Source organism: Ochotona princeps, chromosome 7 (genome assembly GCF_030435755.1).
Source record: "Ochotona princeps isolate mOchPri1 chromosome 7, mOchPri1.hap1, whole genome shotgun sequence".
In the NCBI taxonomy this organism is placed as follows: domain Eukaryota; kingdom Metazoa; phylum Chordata; class Mammalia; order Lagomorpha; family Ochotonidae; genus Ochotona; species Ochotona princeps.
Window position 1 is genome coordinate 61,798,715 of NC_080838.1, and position 23,191 is coordinate 61,821,905.

General features: G+C 44.8%; 1 protein-coding gene across 2 annotated transcripts; it reads right to left on the reverse strand.

Moving 5' to 3' along the window:
* Positions 1-103: 103 nt before the first annotated feature.
* Positions 104-21,747, reverse strand: LOC105942117 (uncharacterized). 2 transcript variants are annotated; one of them, XM_058666713.1, is made up of 6 exons: positions 21,586-21,747; positions 16,964-17,034; positions 14,696-14,792; positions 13,047-13,148; positions 5,939-6,097; positions 104-244 (listed from the first exon to the last, which is right to left on the reverse strand). In XM_058666713.1, the coding sequence occupies exons 1-6, from the start codon at positions 21,661-21,663 to the stop codon at positions 113-115; spliced, it is 639 nt and encodes a 212-aa protein (XP_058522696.1). In that variant the 5' UTR covers positions 21,664-21,747; the 3' UTR covers positions 104-112. The 2 variants fall into 2 exon arrangements, with proteins under 2 accessions (XP_058522696.1, XP_058522697.1); XM_058666714.1 differs by lacking the exon at positions 5,939-6,097 and having other exon boundaries at positions 106-244.
* Positions 21,748-23,191: the final 1,444 nt, after the last annotated feature.

A 23,191-nucleotide genomic window follows, 5' to 3' on the forward strand; every position in this document is an offset into this window, starting at 1 on the left:
TATTGCCAACCTCTCTTTAATTCTACCACTACAGAATGATCTCGTAATTGTCGGTGGAACTCTGTTACTACATAGAACTATTTTTCACATCTGTTGGAGACGGGAGAAAGTGTCAAGTTGGTATTACATTTGTACTTAAAAGAATAATAAGGATTGAAAGGAGAATTGTCACAGTGATAATTAAAATCTTTTTGAAGCGTTTCCATATCCTAGGAATCTTCCTTGGTTCTTGGAATTCTTCAACCTGAAATAAAAATCAACACAAAGTTTTAAAGTTTTGTTGCTGGACTAATGGCCACATTGTAAAGCTTACCAGAGCTGTCTGAAAGAACAGATTTACCTTGGTTTTGTTCCGTCCCACAAAGACTTAACAGGGCTGAACAGCTCTTCTGAAATGTTGCACTGGAGGTCCAGGTTCTTGCCTTGCCGTATTCAGCTCTAATTTTTATTAGTTTCATTAACTTGGTGGCCTTGAACAAGTAATTCCTTGGTTTCCTCACATTTTCTTCTCTCATGATTTTACTTTTTAAAGAGTAGTTTATTTTTATTAGAAAGTGAGATATATAGAGAGGAGGAGAGACAGAGAGGAAGATCTTCCATCCACTGATTCACTCCCCAAGTGGCCACAACAGCCGGAGCTGAACCGATTCAAAGCCAGGAGCCTCCTCTGGGTCTCCCACGTGGGTACAGGGTCCCAAGGCTTTAGGCCATCCTCGACTGCCTTCCCAGGTCACAAGCAGGGAGCTGGATGGAAAGCTGGGCCACTGTAACACAAACAGTTCCTATATGGGATCCTGGCGCATTCAAAGCGAGGACTTTAGCTGCTAGGCTACTGCACTGGGTCCAATTTTACTTTTTTTTTTTTTGGTATGTATTTGAAAGGAAGAGTTAGGGAGGGAGGGGGAGGAAGTTCTTCCTCTTCTGGTTCATTTTTCAAATGACTGTAGCAGTTGGAGCTGGACCAGTTTAAGTTAGGAGGAGAGTGAATCAGCTGATGAACATCTCTCTTCTTTTTTCTCTGTTTATGACTCTGTCTTTCATTTATTTACTTTTCCACACACACACACTGAAAACACCTGTCTGCTGATACATTTCCAGATATGTGCAATGGCTGGACCACACCAGGACCAGGAACTCATTTAGGTGTGAAATATGACCCCGCAGGAAGCTGCGATGAGGAGCTACTGTCACCTGCTCAACCCAGGTACTCCAGGCAGTGGACATCCTCACTGAGGACTGAATGCTCACCACTGATGTTGACTCTAGCACTCAAGTTACTTAGTAACAAGAATTTTCAGTAATTCGTTTGCCTTTTCGGAAACTGCTTTAAAGTGTTGAATCTTCTTGATCAATTTTCTGTCTTCTCAACTTTTTCTCCTTTGGTTCTCAACTTTCTATCACAATATTTCTATGTTGAATTAAAAATTGCTGTTTAGTTGCTAAATGATTTTTGGAAAAGGAATGACTTACTGACCTGCAAAGCAGAGTTAAAAGGAGAGACAGAAAGATAGTCCAGCTGCTGGTTCACTCACTCCCAGAACAAATGGCTGCAATGCTGGCCCAGCCTGGAGCCTGGAGCTCCTTCTGAGACTCCTCCATGGGGCGCAGGGCCGAGGACTTGGCTGTCTTCTGCTGGTTTTTTTTTTTTTTTCCAGGTACATTAGGGAGCTGGATCAGAAGTGGAACAGCCAGGACTAGTACCTATGCTACTATAGAACATGGATGTCTGTAGGCATCGGCTTTACTTGTTATTTCACAACACCAGCTGCCAGAGGAGCTTTCCAAAATGTTTTGTGGGTGGCTTTTACATAGATTTCTGGTCTTGATAAGAATAAGAGATATTTTAAAAAATTATTTCTCATGACATTTGGGAAAATTTTGGGTCTCTAGTCAAGTTTTGCCTTGTTCCTGCATCTGTTTGGAGTTCCCTTTTGGCTGGCTCCACTCCCCATCCCCCCCCCCCCTTTTTTTGGTCATTTTAATTACAGATTCCTTGCTTAAACAGCTTATGACTTATTTTGTTGATGCACTAAAGTGATCACTGGGAATTTGCAGTATGAAAAGGAGAGGTCTGTCACTTTATGGGCTTGGAGGTAATTCCTGCCTAGTGTGAACCTCTGTCTCATCCTGGGCTTTGGTAAACTTTTTCCGTGGCCTGCAGTTTTCCAAGTGGGGATTACTCTGATCTGCCTGGGTGAAACTGAATGAGACAGAGCTTGGGGAGTGGCCGCCTTACTCAGGATGCATACCTTCATTTACTTTGATTCTATTGTTATTGACTTACTTATTTGAAAGGTAGAGACAGCTGGTTAGCAGTTTAACATCCTCAGATGCCTACAATACTTGGCTCTTGGGACCAGGTCAAATCCAGGGGCCTGGAACTCAAATGTGATTTTTCTATATGGTTGGCAGGGACCCAAGCACTTGAGCAGTGTGTAAATCAGCAGAAGCTGGGACTGGGAAGGAGGGATGGGACATGAACCCAGGCACTCCCATGTGGAAGTCCTGTCCCCTTGCAGGTTTCTTGCCTGCTCTATGAAATGCCCTCCATTTGAGGTGTGTGTGCTTCTTGTGGTGGCCTCTGTTCTTGACCTCTCAGTTTAGGATCTATTGCTCCATTGCCCCCCGGAGGACAAAACTTTTTCTCCTTGTCCTGGATAAGGAGGGGAAGCACGGTGGCTATAAAAAAAATGGAGCAAGAGCTCTATGACTAACAGGTTCTCTAAGAAATTGTGTGTGGTCTCTTATTTCTAGACGTATATTGCATGTCTACTTGTCACAGTATTTTGTGTCCCCACTTTCTGACCCCTTCCAAGCTTCTATGGCCTAGATCGGTTTGTGTCTTGATGCCTTCTGCATAAATTTACGTTTCACTTTTTTTCTTCTACTGAGGCTAAAGGCTATTTCTCCATCTTCTAGCTCTAAAAGTATTGACTTTTCCTCCCTGATGTTTCTTTCTAATCTTATTAGCTTACAATTTTTAAAAAAATTACTGCTTTGTCATTTTTTTCAAAGTTTTGAGAGGATATGAGGGTAAATGGCCTTCACTTCCAATCCTAATTTTATGTATATGTTTTTACAAGAACATGAGGAAAAAATGACTTTCTCTTTGAAGCTAGCTTAAATTTTTTTCTGCAGTTTATGTTGCCTCTGTTTTTTCCATAAGAAAGGCACAACATATTTCTAACATAAATTATACATCTATTCACATGGTTGGTTGCATAACCTTGCCAATCCTGCTGCCCAGAAATGCTAGAGAAAATGTAAGAAGCCAACTTTAAGGCTTGCTGAACTTGGAAGAAAATAAGACCAGGTAGCTTAAACTAAAAGACCGGCTGAAAGCAAAGGCAGGATCACAAAATGGGCTTCCACATTCCCATGCTGACTGAGAACCTGCTCTTATAAAGTAACACAACCAACAAGTACCTGTCCATCGTCTGACCTAGCCCCAGCTTGTGGGCATCTGGGGAATGAAGGTGTCTGTTTCTCTCCCTCCTTCTCCTTCTCTTCCCATTTCTCCCTGTCACCCTGGCCTTCAAATAAGAAAAAATCTCAATTCTATTGTTAAGGTAATTTCAATTAATATTCGTATTTTGTTTGTGCAACCTGAGATGCAGATTGTAATCTCTGGGAGAGAAAGAACTAACCTTGCCAACCGAAATTTCATAAAATGTACGAACTTGTCCTGTAAGGTACTGAGACTTTTTGTATGAAGGCACTTCAAAAAGTTCATGGCGGTGGGTGTTTGGGGTCGCAATTGGGGTGCTATTTGGGACTCTCATATCCCATTTTGAGTGCTGGCTCCAGTTCTAGGTCCTTCACTTTTGATCCAACCTTAGTGATATCTACACCCTTGGGAGGCGGCAGATCAGGCTCAGGTGTTGGGGTCCCTGCCACCCACGTGAGAGCTGCAGACTGAGTTCTGGGTTCCTGGCTTTGCTCTGGTCCAGTTCTCGTATTTAGGAATGAACCAGCAGATTTAGTTTCTCTGTGTTTTTCTGCCTTTCAAATGTAATGAAAATAGTGTCAGAGAGAGAAATCTCTCAGTCATTGGTTCACTGCCCGAATGGTCACAATGGCCAGTGCTGGGCCAGGCCAAAACCAGGAGCCAGGAGCTTCAAGCAGGTCTGCTATGTGGGTGGCAGGGCACCAAACATTTGGAACATCTTCTGTTACTTTTGCCAAGCCATGAGCAGGCAGCTGAATTGGAAATGGAATAGGCAGGACACAAACTGGTGCTAATGTAGGTAGCTTTACCTGAATGCCAGCACCTGTATTTTCAAATATTTTATGAAACAGTAAATGTGGTTAAAAAATTTCTGGGCCACTGTCCTAGAATCATTTTTTCAAAGTCCATAACAGAGACAAGGGTGTTCAATGCAGTTCTGTTCAGAATAAAGAAAAATTGGAATCTATTAATATTTATTAGAAACATATACTGTTCTAAAAAATTATTTGGGAGGCAAAGACACAGAAAGGAGAAAGAGTGAGTGAGTGAGCACACACAGAGATGCACACATACACTCCCTGTTGGGTCATTCCCCAGATGTCTGCAACATCCAGGCCCAGAGGCAGGAACACAGTCTAGGTACTATCGTACTTTCTGCACTCTGATGTCATAAGTCTCAAAAAGTACAACCGTGACCCTAGGTAATAATTTATTCTATTAATACTTATTTATAGATTATATGACTGATGTGACCTTATCTTGCTATAAAACTAATATAGAAGATCTTTGTTCAAATTAATAGTATTTAATGAGCATTAAGTCTTTACTAGGTGCTTAATCAGTACTTGTGGCTGTTTTGTTTGTCATCATATGCTTAGTGCCTAATACAGTGCCTGCAATTTAAGGAAGACTTAACCATTCTATGAAATACTGTTCAGCAATGGAAAGGAGTGAAGTGTGGACACATGACATGCATACGTATAAAAGCATGTGAAAAAAGAAGTGAACAAATCAAACACAATAAACTGTACCATATAATTCTACTTATGGAATTCTGGAAAGGACAAAATTATAGTAGCAGCTCAGGCTGATGGGAAGAACCAACTTCAAAGAGCAAGAGGAAAATGCTAGGATTGTATATAAATATCAAAGTCTACATCAAATGTCACACTTAACATGGGCGACTGTTATTATGTATAAGCAATACCTAACAGGAACAGATTTAGGAAGCAGAATCAATGGAACTTGGTATGTGTGTATTTTGCTTTTAAATAGTAGTTGTATTTCTAGAAAAGATATATAAAAAATGCTCTAAGGCAACAATCCAATAGTTTTCCACTATTTTCTAATGGAGCATTTTAAAACATACTAAAATTGATAAAATGATTTGAATCCCTATGGATATTACTCAATATCTGGTTTGAACTATTTTCAGTTTCTAAGCAATTTTTGTTTCATTTCTATCCCATTGTATTTCTCCTCGATTCTCATCACATAATTTCAGTCAAAATTTTTAAATGAAATCTCTAATAAATGACATAAAAGTAAAAAATGGCTCTTAAAACATTGCAATACTATTTTCCTAATTATTCATAAATGCAGTGTAATATCCAGAGTTTGAGTATCTAGCTTACAAAGTTACAAATGTTGTTCTAAGGTTTATCTAAATCAAAAAAAAACAATAAGGGCTGTGTGATGCAAGTGTTTCTATTTTTCCTTTGTAATGTATTTGTTGACTAATCTATGTTTCTGAATGCAAGGAGTCCTTCTACTATTAGGCAAATAGTCACCCCCGAATTTGTGGGCTTCTTTATTTGGGTTGTTTTATAATCCTTTTCATATTTTAGTTGCACTGGAAGAATCTCGGGATAAAGCCATAGACTGGTTCCACAGGACTAACTTACAGCATGCTTAGCATGGGTTTGGTTCGGGCAGTTACTACTGACATAGGGCACAGTTTGTACATCGACAAAGATGAGAATCACTTACAGGTGTTTGCTGGTCATCTGTGCAATCAAGGGAGATACTCAATTTTTCTTCTTTTTCCAAAATTGTTTCAATATTTTGTGTCAAAACATTTTTTACATCAGTCACTTGACTCCTCGTTGTGGAACTCATTCTGTTACTTTGATTTTTATTGTACTTCATCTATATAGAAGTGAAAATATAATAATAAAAAATCCATTATAGTATACTGTACACATTGGAACAAAAGCAGCACATCTCACTTGGATTTCAATATAAGAATCAACTGAAGCTTAGATTGTCCCATTTTAACCTCACAACAAACAATAAGGAAAGAGTACGTCAGTGTAATCAGCAACAGAAATGGTTTTTTTCCTGATTAAAAAAAAAGCTCACAGCAAAACTAAGCAGAGTTTGCCCGCTCTCGTGCCACCAAACTGTATAACCCCACTGTCAGCATCTGGCATCGGAGTGTACACTTAATGACCAGTGATAACTACACCTTGGCACATTTCCACCCAGAGTCCCCAGTCTACATTAGGTTCATTCTTGGTATGGTTTGGGCAAAAGTACAATGACATGCTTCCATCATCACAACATTATAGGGAATAGCTTCACTGCCCTGAAAATCCTGTGTTTCCTACCAGCTCAGCCTTAGCAACCACTCATCTTTTATAAGCTCCTGTGTGGCACACAGTTTTGACCAAATAGTACAGCCCTTTCAGATGGGTTTCTTCAACTTAGTAACGCTCACTTGAGTTTTTCCCCAGGCCTTTTTAGGCCTGGCTGGCTCGTTTGTTTTCAATGCACAGTGTCATTCCTTTGGTTGCTAGCACCACAGTTTGTCCATTTATCTCCTAAAGGTTACCTTGGTTGCTGCCAAGTTTAGAGGTTGTAGACAAGCAGCTGTGGCATCTGTGCACAGGTTTTTGCATGGACACATTCAATTCATTGAGGCAAATCAAGGAGTACACATGCTGGATCATAGTTTTAGGTGAGCCCTTACTGCTGGGCCTTGAACTTCATAAGTGCCTCTCAGCTTCTGGATACCTGGAGGCAACGGGACGTGGGTATGTCCCTACACTCATGTGGAAGGGTGGAGGGGGCTGGGGATGGGGCTGGCTACAGCTGGCCCTTCCTGTCCAGGCAGTCAACCAAAGACACACTCCAAGTATTTGGAGGAAAGAACTACAAGTATATTGAACATGTACCCAAGTTCATTCTTGTCCTTACGCCCTGATCAATTTAGTACAAAAACTATTTACATTGTGTTAAATAGTGCAGGGAACCTAGAGGTAACTGAAAGGGTATGGCAGCATGTGCATGGGTTATATGCAAATGCAATGCCATTGTATCGTGAGGCAACAACATTTGTAGATATTGATATCTGCAGGGAGTTCTGGAACTAAGATACCATGGGATGACTGATTTTCCTTCCCTCCGGTTGCTCAGGCTCTGAAACAACCCCAATAGGCGAGGTCCTGGTAGAACAGTTTCTCATCAAGAACAAAAATGCTCAAGTGCATTTCAAAATGGTTGCTCCCCATCCTGTCGCTGCCCACTAGGGTCAGAAGAGGATTTTTCTCTGATCTTCACTGGGAAGAGTTGGCAGAGTTCCTGAAGGTAAAACTCACAGCCCTGCTACCTCATGACTGGCTCTTCCTAAAATGTTTTAACTGAGGCTCGTCTGCAAGTTGTCAGCCTTTGCCAGCTCCGGTTTAGGCTCTCCCAGGCTGGTGGAGGTTCACATGGAGATTGCTGTTGCAAAGCTGTGGCTCTGAGTAGCAGTTGTTGGCTCTGTGTTGTCAACTTAGATCTAAGACTTAGTGATTTCTCAGTTTGTTCAGCTTTTGCTTGAGGTCAGGATGGAGTGATAACTTCAAGTTACTCATACACTTGGATGCATATTTTTAAAAATGTTTTCCTGGGACCTGGGATGTTTGGCTCAATTGGCTAGTCCTCCCCTTGCATGTGCTAGCATCCCAAATGGGCACTGGTTCACATTACAGCTGCTCCAGTTCCCATCCAGGTCCCTGCTTGTGGCCTCGGAAAGCAGTAGAGGATGGCCCAAGGCTTTGGGACCCTAAATCTACATGGGAGACTTGGAGGAGGCTCCTGGTTCCCGGCTTCAGATTGGCTCAGCTCTGGCTGTTGCAACAATTTGGGGAGTGAACAAACAGAAAATCTCTCTGTCTCTCCTCTTTGTGAATCTGTTTTTCCAATCAAAATAAATAAATCTTTTTTTTTTTTAAAGACAAATGAAACCTGGGGGAAATACTTGCAGAATAAATTGATACCCACACATTCTGTAAAATCTTACAAGATATACAATGCTTTTTCTAATATCCCACTGAAGAAAAGCTCAGAAAAGGAAAGGCTCTAAAAGGCAAATCCTAAAAGTAGCATGAGTGATTATATAAATGAGGAGAGATGGCCGACCTGCTTCATAGTCAGAGAAATTGAAAAAGAATTACCAGTGTTGACTAAAATGAAAATATACTCATATTGTGTAAGCCAGATATCTCCCTCCCAAGAGTTGATCCTACAGTTTCATAAGTGACCAAAGATATCTCTGTGTGTATGACTATATACGTATGTGTGTTTTCAGATTTATTACTGAAATATTGGATTAATGTCAACCTCAATCCAGAGAAATGGTTAAATAAATCATGACTCTTTGCAGTGATTCGAAATTGATAAAGTGCATGACAATAAAAAAAAAGATCTCTGTGATATGAAGGTACATTAAAAAAGTAAGATGCTTGGGGTTGTGTTGCGGCACAGTGGGTGAAAATGCTGCGTGTGGTGCTGACATCCCATATGAGAGTCAGTTCAAATCCCAGTTGCTTCATTTCTGAACCCAGCTCTCTGCTAATGCTGGGGTTCCTGCCACACATATGGAGACCCAGATGGAGTTTCTGGCTCTTGCTTGCTCTTGCCTAGCTGTAGCCATTATGGCCATTTGGGGAGTAATCAGTGTATGAAAGATCTCTCTCCTTCTCTAACACTGCTTCTCAAATAAATCTTAAAAAAAAAAAAAAAAAAAAAAAAAGGAAACTCGGTTTGGCACCATGGCATGGCAGGCTAAGCCTTTGCCTGTGGCACCTACATCCCATATGGATGATGGTTCATTTCCTAGCTGCTCTACTTCTGGTCCAGCTCCTTGCTTATAGCCTGGGAGGACAACAAAGAATGGCTGAAGTCCTTGGGCCGTTGCACCCACATGGGTGACCTGGAGGAGGCTGCTGGCTCCAGGCTGCTGGCTCCAGGCTTCAGATCTGCTCAGCTCTGGCCATTGCCACCATTTGGGGAGTGAGCCAGTGGATGGGAAGAACTCTTCTGTCTCTCCATCTTGCTCTAATTTTGCCTTTTTGTAAAACACACTTTATTGAACCTTAGTCTATGCCAGATATCTATTTAAAGCATTTCATGCATATTAGCTCAACCATTGTATAAAGCAGTTTTTCTGTCCTTTTATTTTCTAAATAAGAAAACTGAAATGAGAAAAATGGAGACTTGATGTAAGGTTTCATAGTTAGCGGAGGAGCAAGGATTTAGATTCAGAAAGCTCCAGGTATTAATCCTGTATCAAATTAGTAATCTCAGTTTTATTTGGAATGAATAAATTTGTTACATACACACAGGCACACTAAATGCCAACTTGTGAACATGTTCAGGCTGATGGGTCTGAGTCAGAATGGAGACAGAACCTTGAATTTCCTTCACTTAGTATTAACTACCAGTATTGGTGGATGTTAACTTCCCAACAGAAGGATACTAAAATCCTGCTCTTTGGCTCTTTGGGAAGTGGCCTAATTTGCCTTAAAGAGGGCTCTGCTCTCGCAAGTCTCTGGGCTGTGCAGCCTGAGGTGGGCCTTGGGGGAGGAGCTCACCAGTAGGTGTGGAAAAGGCAGTGCTGACCGTGCTCTCTACACACGTGCTGGGGATCTGACTGCATACTGTGCATGTAATTTTATCTGGAAAAAAAAGTCTGTGGAGATATAATCAGGATGAACAGTTAGCATTTAATGTTTCTTTTTCTTCCTCTTCTTTCTCCTTTTAAAAATGCCTTGCGGGGCCCGGCGGCGTGGCCTAGTGGCTAAAGTCCTCACCTTGAACGCGCCGGGATCCCATATGGGTGGCGGTTCTAAACCCGGCAGCTCCACTTCCCATCCAGCTCCCTGCTTGTGGCCTGGGAAAGCAGTCGAGGATGGCCCAATGCATTGGGACCCTGCACCCACGTGGGAGACCCGGAGGAGGTTCCAGGTTCCCGGCTTCGGATCGGCGCGCACCGGCCTGTTGCGGCTCACTTGGGGAGTGAATCATCGGACGGAGGATCTTCCTCTCTGTCTCTCCTCCTCTCTGTGTATCTGGCTGTAATAAAAATGAATAAATCTTTAAAAAAAAAAAATGCCTTGCTTGGGCCCAGCACAGTGGCCTCGCAGCTAAAGTCCTTGCCTTGAAAGTGCCAGGATCCCATATGCGTGCTGGTTCTAATCCCGGCAGCTCTGCTTCCCATCCAGCTCCCTGCTTGTGGCCTGGGAAAGCAGTCAAGGATGGCCCAAAGCCTTGACATTTACTGTGCCTGATTTATTTAAAGGGGAAGCAGACAGACAGATCTTCCACGTGTTGGTTCATACCCTAAATGTGTAACAGCCAGCATGGGTTATGCCAAAGCCGGTATTGTGTAACTCCCCACATATCACCCATGTGGGAGTCCAGAGTGTTGGGGCTGAACTTGCTGCCTCCCTTGGGGTCAGCCTCAGCAGGAAGCTAGAATCCGAGAGGGAGTCAGGACCACATCTAAGTGGCTGCACCCAATGCCACTCACAATCTTTGTCAAAATTTGCTTAGCATGATGTATTTATAGCTCACTAAATGACATTTGATACACTGACACACATATGTAAAAAGTTTCAACAATTTTTGGCTATGTGTATTTTGTTAGTTTCAATATAGGATTTTAGTAACTTTCCTAAAGTTTCTGTAGATTGAAAGATTGCCAAGTTAATAAAGTCAAATGGAAATGTCTTTACTGTGCATAAGTTATTTACTTAAAATATGCATGTTCTTTTTAAAATAAAGATTTGTTGTATGTGAGAGAAAGCTTCCATGCACTGGCTCACTCCCCAAATGGCCACAACAGCCAGAGCCGAGCCAGTCCAAAGCCAGGAGCTTCTTCTGGGTCTCTCACGTGGTTACAGGGCCCCACGGCCTGTGGCACTCCTTACTTTTTTTCCCCCAGGTCTTAAAACGGAGCAGAATGGGGAATAGAACAGTTGGGGCACAAACTAGTGTCTTACAAGATCCCAGGACTTGCTAGGTGAGGATTTAGCTACTGAACCATCACATTGGGCCCCTAAGTCTCTTTTTAATGTATGGATTCACCTTAGTTTTATTTTTCTTTGTAATTTGTTTGTGGAAGAAATTGGGTCATTTGTCTTACAGGTTTTCTCACATTTGATGGTTCGTTGTTCCTATCGCTATGATGTCCTTTAACATGGCTGCCTGCTTCTATTGCTCACAGACAAGCTGGAATGCGTGCATGAGGAATAGAAGCCCCACCTGTCCTCCTGGGCCCTGTGCTCTGCCTGAGGTGCAGCTCATGCAGTAAAGCCAGGAGTCAAGTGCTCCGGCTGTTCCTTTTGCTGAGCAGAGCCCCAAGGGGGACCCGCGGTGTGATGCAGAGTTGATTGGCATGGGATCTTGTCCCCTGTGGTAGAATGCACTCAGGGGTTTGAACATAAGAGAGGTATGTACAGTTCATGGACAGTAAGTATGATGGAAGAACTACATGTGGATTTCAATTTTTTTTTTCACAGATAAACTTCTCACTTGATTCCATTTTCCAAGAACTGGTGCCCATATGGGATCCTGGCGTGTTCAAGGCGAGGACTTTAGCTGTTAGGCCACTGTGCCGGGCCCTGTATTTCAAATGTTCAACTCACTACAAGATTCTTGGTAATTTGACTTTCCTTCCATTTTGCTTTTGAATATTAGAGATCACTCTAAATTAAAAAAAAAAAAATATATATATACATATATATACTTGAAAATACATACTGTGGGGCCTGGCACCGTGGCCTAGCAGCTAAAGTCCTCGCCTTGAACGCCCCGGGATCCCATATGGGCACCAGTTCTAATCCAGGCAGCTCCACTTCCCATCCAGCTCTCTGCTTGTGGCCTGGGAAATCAGTCAAGGATGGCCCAATGCATTGGGACCCTGCACCCGTGTGGGAGACCCGGAAGAGGTTCCTGGTTCCCAGCTTCAGATTGGCACAGCACCAGCTGTTGCGGTCACTTGGGGAGTGAATCATCGGACGGAAGATTTTCCTCTCTGTCTCTCCTCCTCTGTACATCTGACTTTGTAATAAAAATAAATAAATCTTTAAAAAAAAAAAGAAAGAAAATATATACAGTGACATTTACCCTTTTAACAATTTTCAGGGCATTAGGAATGCTTACACTCTCATGCAAGGATCATCACTCACCCACATTAAGAATATTTTTCATCTTCTCAAACGAAAACTGCATCCTTTAAACGTTAACTATCCCATCCCCCTAGCCCCTGCCCACTGACCTCTCCCTGACTTCTACTTCCTGTCACTGAACTTGACCACACCATGGCCCTCACGTAAGAGGGGCCATACATTATTTGTCCTGCTGTGACTGATTGATTTCACTTAGTGGGGAAAATTTCTTGAATTTTGAGTTTTATAGTATTGTGCAAGACTTTTCATGGAGACCCAAAGTCAGCTTTTCCAAACAAGTGTCCTGCATGGAGGCCTAATTTCTGTTCCTCTTACCTCAACCCTTGCTTCTCTCGCTCATCCCATGGAGGTACCACCGTGTGCGTGCTTTTAATTTATCCTTCCCTGTCCTCCCCTTTTAAAATCTGAAGGTAAATAGATACATTCATTTGTTCTTATTTTGTCTTTCTTAAACGGCAAATAATACTATATTATATATTGTTAACATACTTTATTAACTTGTCAATATTTTGTGAAAAACATTCCTTTTGATTATCTAGCGATAACTCTTATCTGAATTCACAGCTCTTCACTCATAATTCCTGTCTGGCTTGTCAACTGTAATACCAATAATATTTCAGAGAACAACTTGAGGTACATACCATATATGTTCCTAAAACTTGTTGAAAATCTGCCGAAACTGCATTGCAAGGATAAAATTGTTCTTGTGACATCAAAGGATTTCTTGTTAAAGTGTCACTAACCTGGGGAAAACCAATGGAAATATTTAAGCTATATGGATTATTTTGACTGGAGAATGACAGGGCAAAGATTTATTTGAACTTAAGTCTAGCAGAAACCTGAAAATTAAAAAAAAAAAGCAACATGTCAATATTGGCTTTTCGTTGCTGGTCATGCTTGCTATTTTCAGGAAATGTTGGTGAAGAGTATATTTGCTCTGGCCTTCTCCACTGCTGCTGGCCATATGATGTCCTGGGCTACCTTGGTTTTTGCTACATCTGGGGATGCTAGTGTCTGGAAGGCCAGGAGTGAGAAGAATCCATGATCTATTCTAAATAGCATTTGCATTTCCCCCCAACTGCTCTGTTTACAAGCCAATACCAAACCTTGGGAACCAAACTCTAAGGCTATTGATCACCCCCAGGCTGCAGGGCATTTCAATACCCCAAGAAAGAATTCTGGAGCTGCCATGTGTTCACTGCATTGGCTGACCCTCTGCCTTTGAGCACCAGGATCTCATAGGCGCTGATTCATGTCCTGGCGGCCCCACTTTTCATCCAGCTCCCTGCTTATAGCCTGGGAAAGTAGTGGAGGTTGGTCTTGGGAACCTACACCCACCCAGGAGATCAGGAAGAAACTCCAGGCTCTTGGCTTCAGACCAGCTCAGTCTGGCCACTGTGGCCGTTTGAGGAGTGAACCATTGGATGGAAGATCTTCCTCTCTGTCTCTGCTCCTCACTGTATATCTGACTTTGCAATAAAAAAGAAAATAAATCTTAAAAAAATAGAGTTCAAAATTTCAGTAACAAGAAAGATTCCTTACATCAGTCCAAACAGCTACTTATTGGGGTCACTCGGTGGCTTATTCATTCATCCAGCCTATATTAGCCAGGATCCCATATGGGCACCGGTTCATGTTCTGGCTACTTCCCATCCAGCTCCCTGTTTGCGGCTTGGGAAAGCAGTCGAGGACAGCCCAAAGTCTTGGGACCCTCAACCCACGTGGGAGACCCAGAGGTGGCTCCTGGCTTTTAGCTTTTTGACCAGTTCAGCTCCGGCTGATTGTGACCAGGTTGGAAGTGAGCCAGCAGATGGAAGATCTCTTTCTGTCTGTCCTTCTCTATATAAATCTGCCTTTTCTTTTCTTTTTAAAGATTTATTTTATTTCCATTGGAGAGTAAGATATACAGAGAAGAGGAGAGACAGAGAGGAAAATCTTCCGTGCGATGATTCACTCCCCAAGTGGCTGCAATGGCCGGTACTATGCTGATCTGAAGCCAGGAGCCAGGAACTTCTTCCAGGTCTCTCACACGGGTGCAGGGTTCCAAGGCTTTGGGCCATCCTTGACTGCTTTCCCAGGCCACAAGCAGAGAGCTGGATGGGAAGTGGAGCTGCTGGGATTAGAACTGGTGCCCATATGGGATTCCTGCGCGTTCAAGGCGAGGACTTTAGCTGCTAGGCCATTGCGCCGGGCCCTAAATCTGCTTTTTTCAACCAACCAACCAACCATCCATCCAACCAACCAATCAACCAACAAAAGAACTTAAAAAAAAAAAAAAACCAACACTTACATTTGTAAGAAATGCAGATGGTGCCATAGTATCCAATGCATTATCTGTAGCACATAAGTAAGTGATTCCATCAGTAAAGAGAGTATGGTAGACATAGCTTTGGAAAGAATACATTTATTTACATGATACCATCGAAAAAATAAATATCACACAGAGAATTTCAGTTTTCAAGCTGTCTTTAGTTAAAGATTAAAATTTATACAGATAACTTTGAGAGAGAGAGAGAGAGAGAGAGAGAGAGAGAGAGAAAGAGAGAGGTTTACTCCCCAAATAGCCAAAGTGTCTGCAGCTGGGCCAGGTCAAAACTAGGCATCTGGGTCTACATGTGTAAGTAAGCAGCTAAGCACTTGAGTGTCACCTGTTGCCTCATACGCAGAGCATTAACAGAAAGGTGGAATTGCAAGGGGAGCTGGGACTTGAACCCATGTGCTTCGACGTGAGATGGGTATCCCAAGGGGCATCTTAACCACTGTGCCAAATGACCACTTCTAGAATGTGTTTCTGAAGAAAAGAAAAAGGGGGGGGGATGGTAAATCAAAATATTTTTTCAAAACTGGGATCTTCTGGGGGAGGAAATAGCTCAGTATGGCAAGCCAAGGAACCCAAGTTCAATTCCTTAAGGTTTCTGTTTTGTAGATTTGGGAAGGTTCTGTGAGGGGAGACCATGGGAGGTGAGTGACTTTGGACATAAGTTTGAAATGGTTGTTAGACATCCAGGCAGAGATGTGGTGGGACAGGTGTGGAGTTTGCATTTCTGGCAAGAGGTTTTCAAAAGACTCTAACAATTAATGGGAGCAAGTGAGTAAAATTCTCTTTTTGAAATAGTTTCAGTGAACACAAAATTAGATTATCACCATTGACATGAGTATCAATGATTGCTAACATCTCAAAAGGAGATGTAATATTATATGCCTGCAATAGAAAATGTCTATAGCTTGCTGAAGGAGTTGGGCCTCCTGACATGGCCAGCTGGAACACTGTGGACTGCATTTTGAGTAGGCAATCAACAAACCTAGATGCTAGGAAAGTTTCAGATTCAACAATAAATTGTAAGCGAAGGTATAGTGAGGACAAAGCATAGAGACCTAGCATAATTGGGTGATCATTTGAGGATGTATACTTGTTTGTTAAGGCAATGAACAAACAGGGAAGTGACCACTACAGAAGCTGGGATGGTGGCTGGTGTGGGGGAGGAGGAAGGAAGCAGTGAGTGGGCCAGAACACACGGCAGGGAAGGTTTGGGGTGGCTGTCAGGTGGTAGTACTTGTTCTAGGTGGTAGCTGCTGCTGCTGGAGCAAGTTGCTTGTAATACTTGACAAAGTGATACTCTCATTTGATGTGTTTTCTTGATAACCATGTTTTACTTTTAGATTAAAACAAATTAATTCCTGAAAACATGTAGAATCTAAAAATAGAAGCTCTTCTTTTCTTTCATCTGTTCCTTTATCAGCCAGTGTTTTGCAGATTGGTTTAGGCCAAACTGTGCCATGTTCCAACTAAAGCCAAACCAGGTTAAGTTCCAACTCCTTAGCAGTGGGCACTATTCTCAGTCATTTTTTTTTTAAAGATTTATTCAGTATTTTTATTGAAAAACAGATTGACAGAGAGGAGAAATAAAGAAAAAGATCTTCCATCTGCTGGTTCACTCCCAATCTGGTCACAATCAGCTGGAGCTGAACTGGTCAAAAAGCTAAGAGCCAGGAGCCACCTCTGGGTCTCCCATGCGGATGTAGAGTCCCAAGACTTTGGGCCATCCTTGACTGCTTTCCCAAGCCACAGGCAGGGAGCTGGATGGGAAGTGGAGCCGTCACTAGGACACAAACTAGGTGGCACCCGTATGGGATCCTGGCACATACAATGCGAGAATTTAGCCACTGAGCCAGTGCGTCGGATCTCCTTGGTCACCTTTTAAAGCAGGAATTTTCCCCCCATCCTTTTTTTAAAAATGAATGAAATGTTTGGTATATATCAAAAAGTATGGAGAATAGATACAAGAACACTTTTAGACCCACTACTAGTGAAAACATTACAACTAACACACAGTGATACCCTTTGTTTCATTTTATTCTTCTCATTTTCCTTCCTAGAGGTAACTGCTGTCTTGAACTGTTAATCATGCCAATTCATGATGTTCTGCTTCTCTGTATGGAAGTTCTCCTTTCTGAGGGTCCAACCAAGGATAGGTACAACTACGACTGTTCTCTGCCCATCCTCCTGGGATTCCTAGCCAGTAACTGTCAAGGAGATCTGCAGGAGAACACTCCTTACCTTCCCATTGGAACGATGGTTCTGGGCTCAGCTCGGAGGAGCACTAGCCGGAGCACTTTGGCGGCAGCTTCCTAAAAACCAATGGTCGGCGTTAACTTTGAAGGTTGTTGTGTCTTTTTCTGTTTCCTCCCAAGTTACCAGTGCCCTGGTTGATTTATCAAGGAAGAACCTGACTCGGAGACAAAACAAGTGGAAAGTCATCATACCTGGTAAGAGCCAAGTCAGTGGGAAACACTCCCATGATGCTCAAGGAAAATACTATCAACATACTGAGATTATATGTGTTAACACTGAAATGTGCGAATATAGGCTACACTGGAGTATCTTATTTTGCAATTACACCTTTGTGTGGCTTCAAGGCTGGGAAGCACTGTGCACTCACATTTTTTTCAGGGATTATTAGCACTGAAAAGATAGACTTTAGGTTAAGGAATTAAAGATACTCAGCTCTTACTCTCCAAACACCCTAAGCAATCTTCTTCTTTTTTATTTATTTTTATTGGAAAGGCAGATGAGATTTACAGAGAGAAGGAAACACAGAGAGAAAGGTCTTCCAACCATTGGTTCACTCCCCAGATGGCTGCAAAAGCCAGAGCTGAGCCAATCTGAAGCCAGGAGACAGGAGTTTCTTCTGGGTCTCCCATGCAGGTGTAGGATCCCAAGGCTCTGGGCCATCCTCCACTGATTTTGCAGGCTACAAGCAGGGAGCTGGCTGGAAAGCAGAGCAGCCAGGGACATGAACTGGTGCCCATATGGGATCTCAGTGCTTGCAAGTCGAGGATTTAGCCACCAGGCTAGCATGCTAGGCCCAATCATAATCATCATCTTCTTTTTCAAGAGAAAATTTTGTATTCTCCTTTGTTCTGTGATATCTTTCAAAAATCACTAACTTCTAGAACTCTTACATTTGTTTCTTATAAGGGGGGAACATTTCCAAGATGCCACAATTACCTGAAATATGGCCTGTTGTGTGTGATACCATTAATTTATTCTAGAAGTATGAAAGCAATTCGGAAGTTATACAGGAAGTCTGGAGTAGCCACACAGCCAATTGCTGTTTCCTTTTTGACAAAATGACACTTGAAACAAAAACATTTATGGAATGGTAAAGCCTGTTAGGTGTGGTAGAAAAGAAAAACACCAAACCTTGATTTTGCCTGAAAAAAAAAAATCCAGGTTGCTGTGAATACTTTCCGGGAAAGGATTTTCTAAGAACCTTGACATGTTAAAGGGATCCCTGGACATTTGGTTGTTCTCGAATCGTACAGAAACATGCTTTGGTAGCTTTCCCTGAGTGTCTCTTCTGGGGTATGTACATGACGATATGCTGGCGAAATTGGCAACAAAGCCAATGGCAACAAGCAGTAATATCAGTGAGGATGATTCCGGAACTAATGTGCGCATGACGGAAGACTGGGACCTGCCTCGGTGTTTCCTTGTGGGAGGGTCAGAGAGACAGGATGTATTCCCCTCGGATCCTGTCCAACTGCAGCCCACCTCCCTGTGCCCTTCACAAAAAAGAGGTCCCTGGGGCTGGTGCTATGGCTTAACACGCTAACCCTCTACCTACAAGTGCCAGTATCCCATAGGGCACCAGTTTATGTCCCAGCTGCTCCACTTCCCATCCAGCTCCCTGCTTGTGGTCTGGGAAAGCAGTAGAGGATGGCCCAAAGCTGTGGGATCCTGCACTCATGTGGGAGACTGGAGGAAGCTCCTGGCTCTTGGTATTAGATCAGCTCAGCTCTGGCCATTGTGGCCACTTGGAGTGAACCAGTGAATTGAAGATCTTTCTCTCTGTCTCCCCTTCTCCCTGTAGAATTTTCAAATGAAAATAAACCTTAACAAAAGGAGGCTCTTTCAGCTTAGCAAAGTCTTCAACTTTCTCTTTCCTTACTTACTCAGCTTTACAAATGTTGACTGATAGCACACTGTGAACTAGTAGGCATTGGGCACTGTGAAGACAGATGAAGACAGGCCCTGTCCTGAAGTTCACTGGCAGAGATACCCACGTATAGAAGACTCTGCATCAGCCCAGGAAGTAGTTGGTCTGAGATCTAAGTTGCCTAGGCAGAGAGAAGTCGTTAGAAAGAAATCAAGAAAAGAAAGTGCATGAGTTCCACTCCTCCAGTGTAGGGAAAATTGGTTTCCTGTTAGAGGGTGTAGGAGTGGTCAGGGGTGTCCTTGGTGGGATAGGAGAGTGGATGAAGTGCAATGTAGCTAGAAGCTGGGATTCAGGTGGGGGTGAATTGGGGTAGGAGTAGGGTGGAGGAATGGTTCGAGGAAGATAAGGGGATATTCCTGGAAGACCTTTCCACGGGCCATAAATGCCAGGCTCAGGAACATGGGTTGTATTCTGGACTTACTCAGGAGTTAGCACCTGCTTTTCATCAGCAGCATGAGGGGATCAGATTTGCTTCAGGAGCAATCCGTGAGCTGTGTGCTCTGGAGGAATACAAGGCTGAATCCGGGGAGCTTAGAGAGGAGGGATTTGCAGCAGAGCTTGGGAAGAAGTAATCAGCTAGGGCTGGCTGCAGGTGTGCTGCTAACAGACCATGGACCAGCGCGTTCCCGGCAGACAGGAGAGTGACGAATGGACGAATGCCAAAGTGACCAAGTGGGGAAAGTTGAGGATCACTTCCAGTTTCTGGCTTGAAAGGCTCAGGGAAGCTGCTGTGCAAGATTAAAAATGCATGGAAGGCTCGCTTGGGAGAGAGAATTCCTTTAGGTTACGCTCTGCGTGATGTTTGTTTTTAATCAGGTGCTCTAACTCTAGGGAGAACGAACTTGGGAAGTGGGTGTGGCAGCAAGCCGAGGGCAGGTGCCCATGGATGCGGATGATTGCGTCAAGGTCAGAGAGGATGGCAGGATAAATGTGGGGAACACAGCACCTGAGGGGTTGGGGGGAGGAGAGAGCCCTGGAAGCAGACTGTGGTACTATATCTACAGCTGCATCCTCTCCTTCCCCAGAGAAAATGGGCATTCCTGTCATAGGCACACACCCTCACTGGCACACAGGCACACGCCCTGGGGTCTTGCTCTGCCAATTGCCTCTTAATCTCTCCTCTCTTCAATGTTCCCCTTTCTTCTCCCCCCTCAGTATGTCTCCTGGGCAGTTCTCCCCCTTTCTACTATTCTCAACCGTCAGGTCCAGGTCCGGTCCTCTGCCGTCAGCAAGCAGGCAGTTAGCATGTTCTGGGCAGTGAAATGCTACTGTTTTCCCAAACCTGCTGCTTAGAACTGGTTCCAGCTAAAACGGAGCCTCAAGGCTGCCTGCTGCTCCCTGGCCAAGGCTTTGAGCTTGGCACAATGTCATTACAACATGGTTATCCTGGCTGACACTCCTACACCCATCAGGTTCCTGACACCATGACATTTCTGAGATTTCCAAAAAAAAGGGACAAGAACACAGACAGCACACCAAGCTCATCCCAGACCCTGTGCCCCATGGAGAGTCCATTAAATCCTGCCTGACATACCACTCCTTATGCCTCTTGTTGCTGAGCCTCGTTGGAGTTAGACCAACATGGTAGTGACCTACTGGCTGCTTTGCTAACGTAAAACCTTCAGGAAATGAGGTGGGTAAATCAATACACAAATGAATCGACTACTTCTAAGAGGCAACAATATTCAGCATGTCCTACTTGCATTCCTGGTCCCTGCCTCCATCCTTCTATGTTCTCTCTCTGACCTCCTGCCACCTAGCGGGAAAAGCTCGAGACTCACCCGACATGGGCCCCTGTCCAGTGTTCTGTACTTGCAGCCAGGCATCACCTGCTCAGGATCATCTGTTGATTTGCCCCACTCCTTGGCGTTTGTACCATCACTGCCTTAAGCCTGCCCTCCCATCTTGTATTACAAACCATAACTGCCAGCCCAACTCGGTTGTCCTCCGTTTTCTAAAAGGACCAACTTTTGCCAAAGCTTCGTTGGCTCCTGCTCAGTTTTCGCACACTTTATAAATCTGTAACTGCTCCCCAGTTTCTCTGAGAAAATCATCAGTACAGTATGCTTCAGCAGCGATTCACTGCCCACTCTTTTGACCTCCTCTCTGCTCTAGCCACACGGAGGAAATTCCCGAACACACCATTGCCTTTGTACCAACATGCGCTTTCCTGTGTCAGGCTAGAAATAAATTTGAGAAAGCTCACAGCCAAGCCCCTACCTTGTGGGTGTAGTTACCTTCTAACAACAGGTACCCATGAGTGCTGCACGCTGCGCATTCAGAGCCTCCTCCCCTTTTTACACCCTTAGGACACCCAAATGGCAACGAGATCAAAACACAACGTCTGGCTCGTCTCCTAGGCTGCATTCCTCCCACTGTATACTCCTGGATTTCGCAACTAAGACATGTTTAATAAGTGTGTGTTGAGCTACAGAAAATCTTGAAACAAAATCTTTAAGCCCAACTTAGACGCGTGCAGTACCGACTCTAACCCCTGGGTGGCGCAGGGCGGCTCCAGGCGGGGGCGGGGCCGGGGCGGAGCCTGCCATGGGGGCGGGGCCTAGCGTCCCCACCTCCGGCTCCGGGCCGCCCCGCCGCGCCGCGCCGCGCCTCGGGGGCTGGGCCGGCCGGGTGGGCGCCGGGCTCGGGGCGGGGCCTGCGGAGGCGCGGCTGGAGGTACCTGGTAGCAGCCGCCAGTCAGGGCCAGCTCCGCCAGCACCGTCCGGCCATTGGCAATGCAGCTGTAGGTGATGGTCATGGCGGGCGGACCAGGGAAGGACAGGATCCTACCGGACCTAACCGCCCGCCACTGCCTCGTGGGCGGAGCGTCGGGGGCGGGGCTCCCGGGAGGCGGAGCGTCGGGCGGAGCTCCTGGAGAGGCGGGGCTTCGGGGGGCGGGGCCTCAGGGAGGCCGCGCCTGCGCAAACGCGGCTGCGATGGATTGAGGGAAGGAGAGGCGGGGCTGTCTGTGCCTGGGCTGCACCGGAGAGGAGCCTGCGGGGTCTTTGCTTTGGGTGGGTGAAGTCTTTCTCCTTCGTGGTCGTCCTTCGAGTCACTTATTCCTTCGCGATGCTTACCTAGATCATTCACGATCTAGGTCATGCAAAATGGAGACTTTGATGTAGAATCAGATTTACTCACTGCTCCAACAAGCTCTGATTGGACCACTACTAAGTGCTTAGTTAGATCCCCAGGTCTGCAAAACAGTTCCCAACCTTGGCTCTGAGCAGCTCATATGCTAGGAGTGCACTAGGAGTAGGTGGGACACCAGGGGTAACGTGTGTGCTGTGAGTGGTGCAGAGGCTGGTTGAGGCGGCTGGCCCCCCCGGGAAGGGGAGCAGAGGGGCCAGGTCCCTGCCGACCCGGGCATCTCAGTGCGGGAACAAACATGGGACAGTGTGGAGCTGCTGGAAGGGCTGGGGCTGGGCGTAGGTCAGCCGGGGAGCAGGTGGGTGGGCGAGGAGGGTGGCCGCCGTGTAGAATGACTAAGGACCTGAGACAGTTCTTGAAGGCGTCAGATGTGTAACTGCACCGACCAGGCGTGGTCTCGGAAGACAGTCGAACTTGGACTCAAGTTCAGGCGTGCGTGGCCTTTTCCTCTGTTGGCTTACTGTCTGGTCCACTTTCTGAAACTCAGCTTCCTCATGTGTGAAGTGGGAATCCTTGTCAGGTTTTGTTGTGGGCCAAGGAGCTGATTAGCACTCGTGAAGCTGAGCACTACAGGGAATGGGCTTGGGGCTGAAAGCACCTGGTCTAATCCAACTCAGCTGTATCCAATATTCTGCTAATGAGAGTGGGGGGGGGAAGAGTAAACAAGAAGTAGGTGAAAGGTCAAGAGGAGGCACTAAAAGCAGGCCTCGGAGAGAGGCCTGGGAGAGACTTCCACCATCTCTGGTCTCCGTGTGGGAGCCTCATCCCCAGATCCTCCCCGTGTCCACCTTACTGGCTTAGCCAGCCGTAGCAAAGTTTCATTGATGTCACCATGCAAAAGAGTAGGTATGTAAACTGCCCTCCTGAGAAGGATACTCACAAGAATTCCCTTCTTGGCCCCAGTGGTTTTCATCTTAGAGGAAAGCTGGCTGCGGGGCTGGGGTGGGAGGTGAAGACGGGTGGCAGGTTCTGTTTACTTTGACGCAGTGCAGTCGGGTTGATTCGGACAAGGCGGCGCTGTCCCTGGGCTGGGCTGCCTCCTGAGAGACATGCCTGAAGTGCATTAGGCGTCAGCGTGTCTTACCTCTTCCCAGGGAGTGTTCGTTACAGGCAGGGTGACTCAAGGAAAAGCCGTG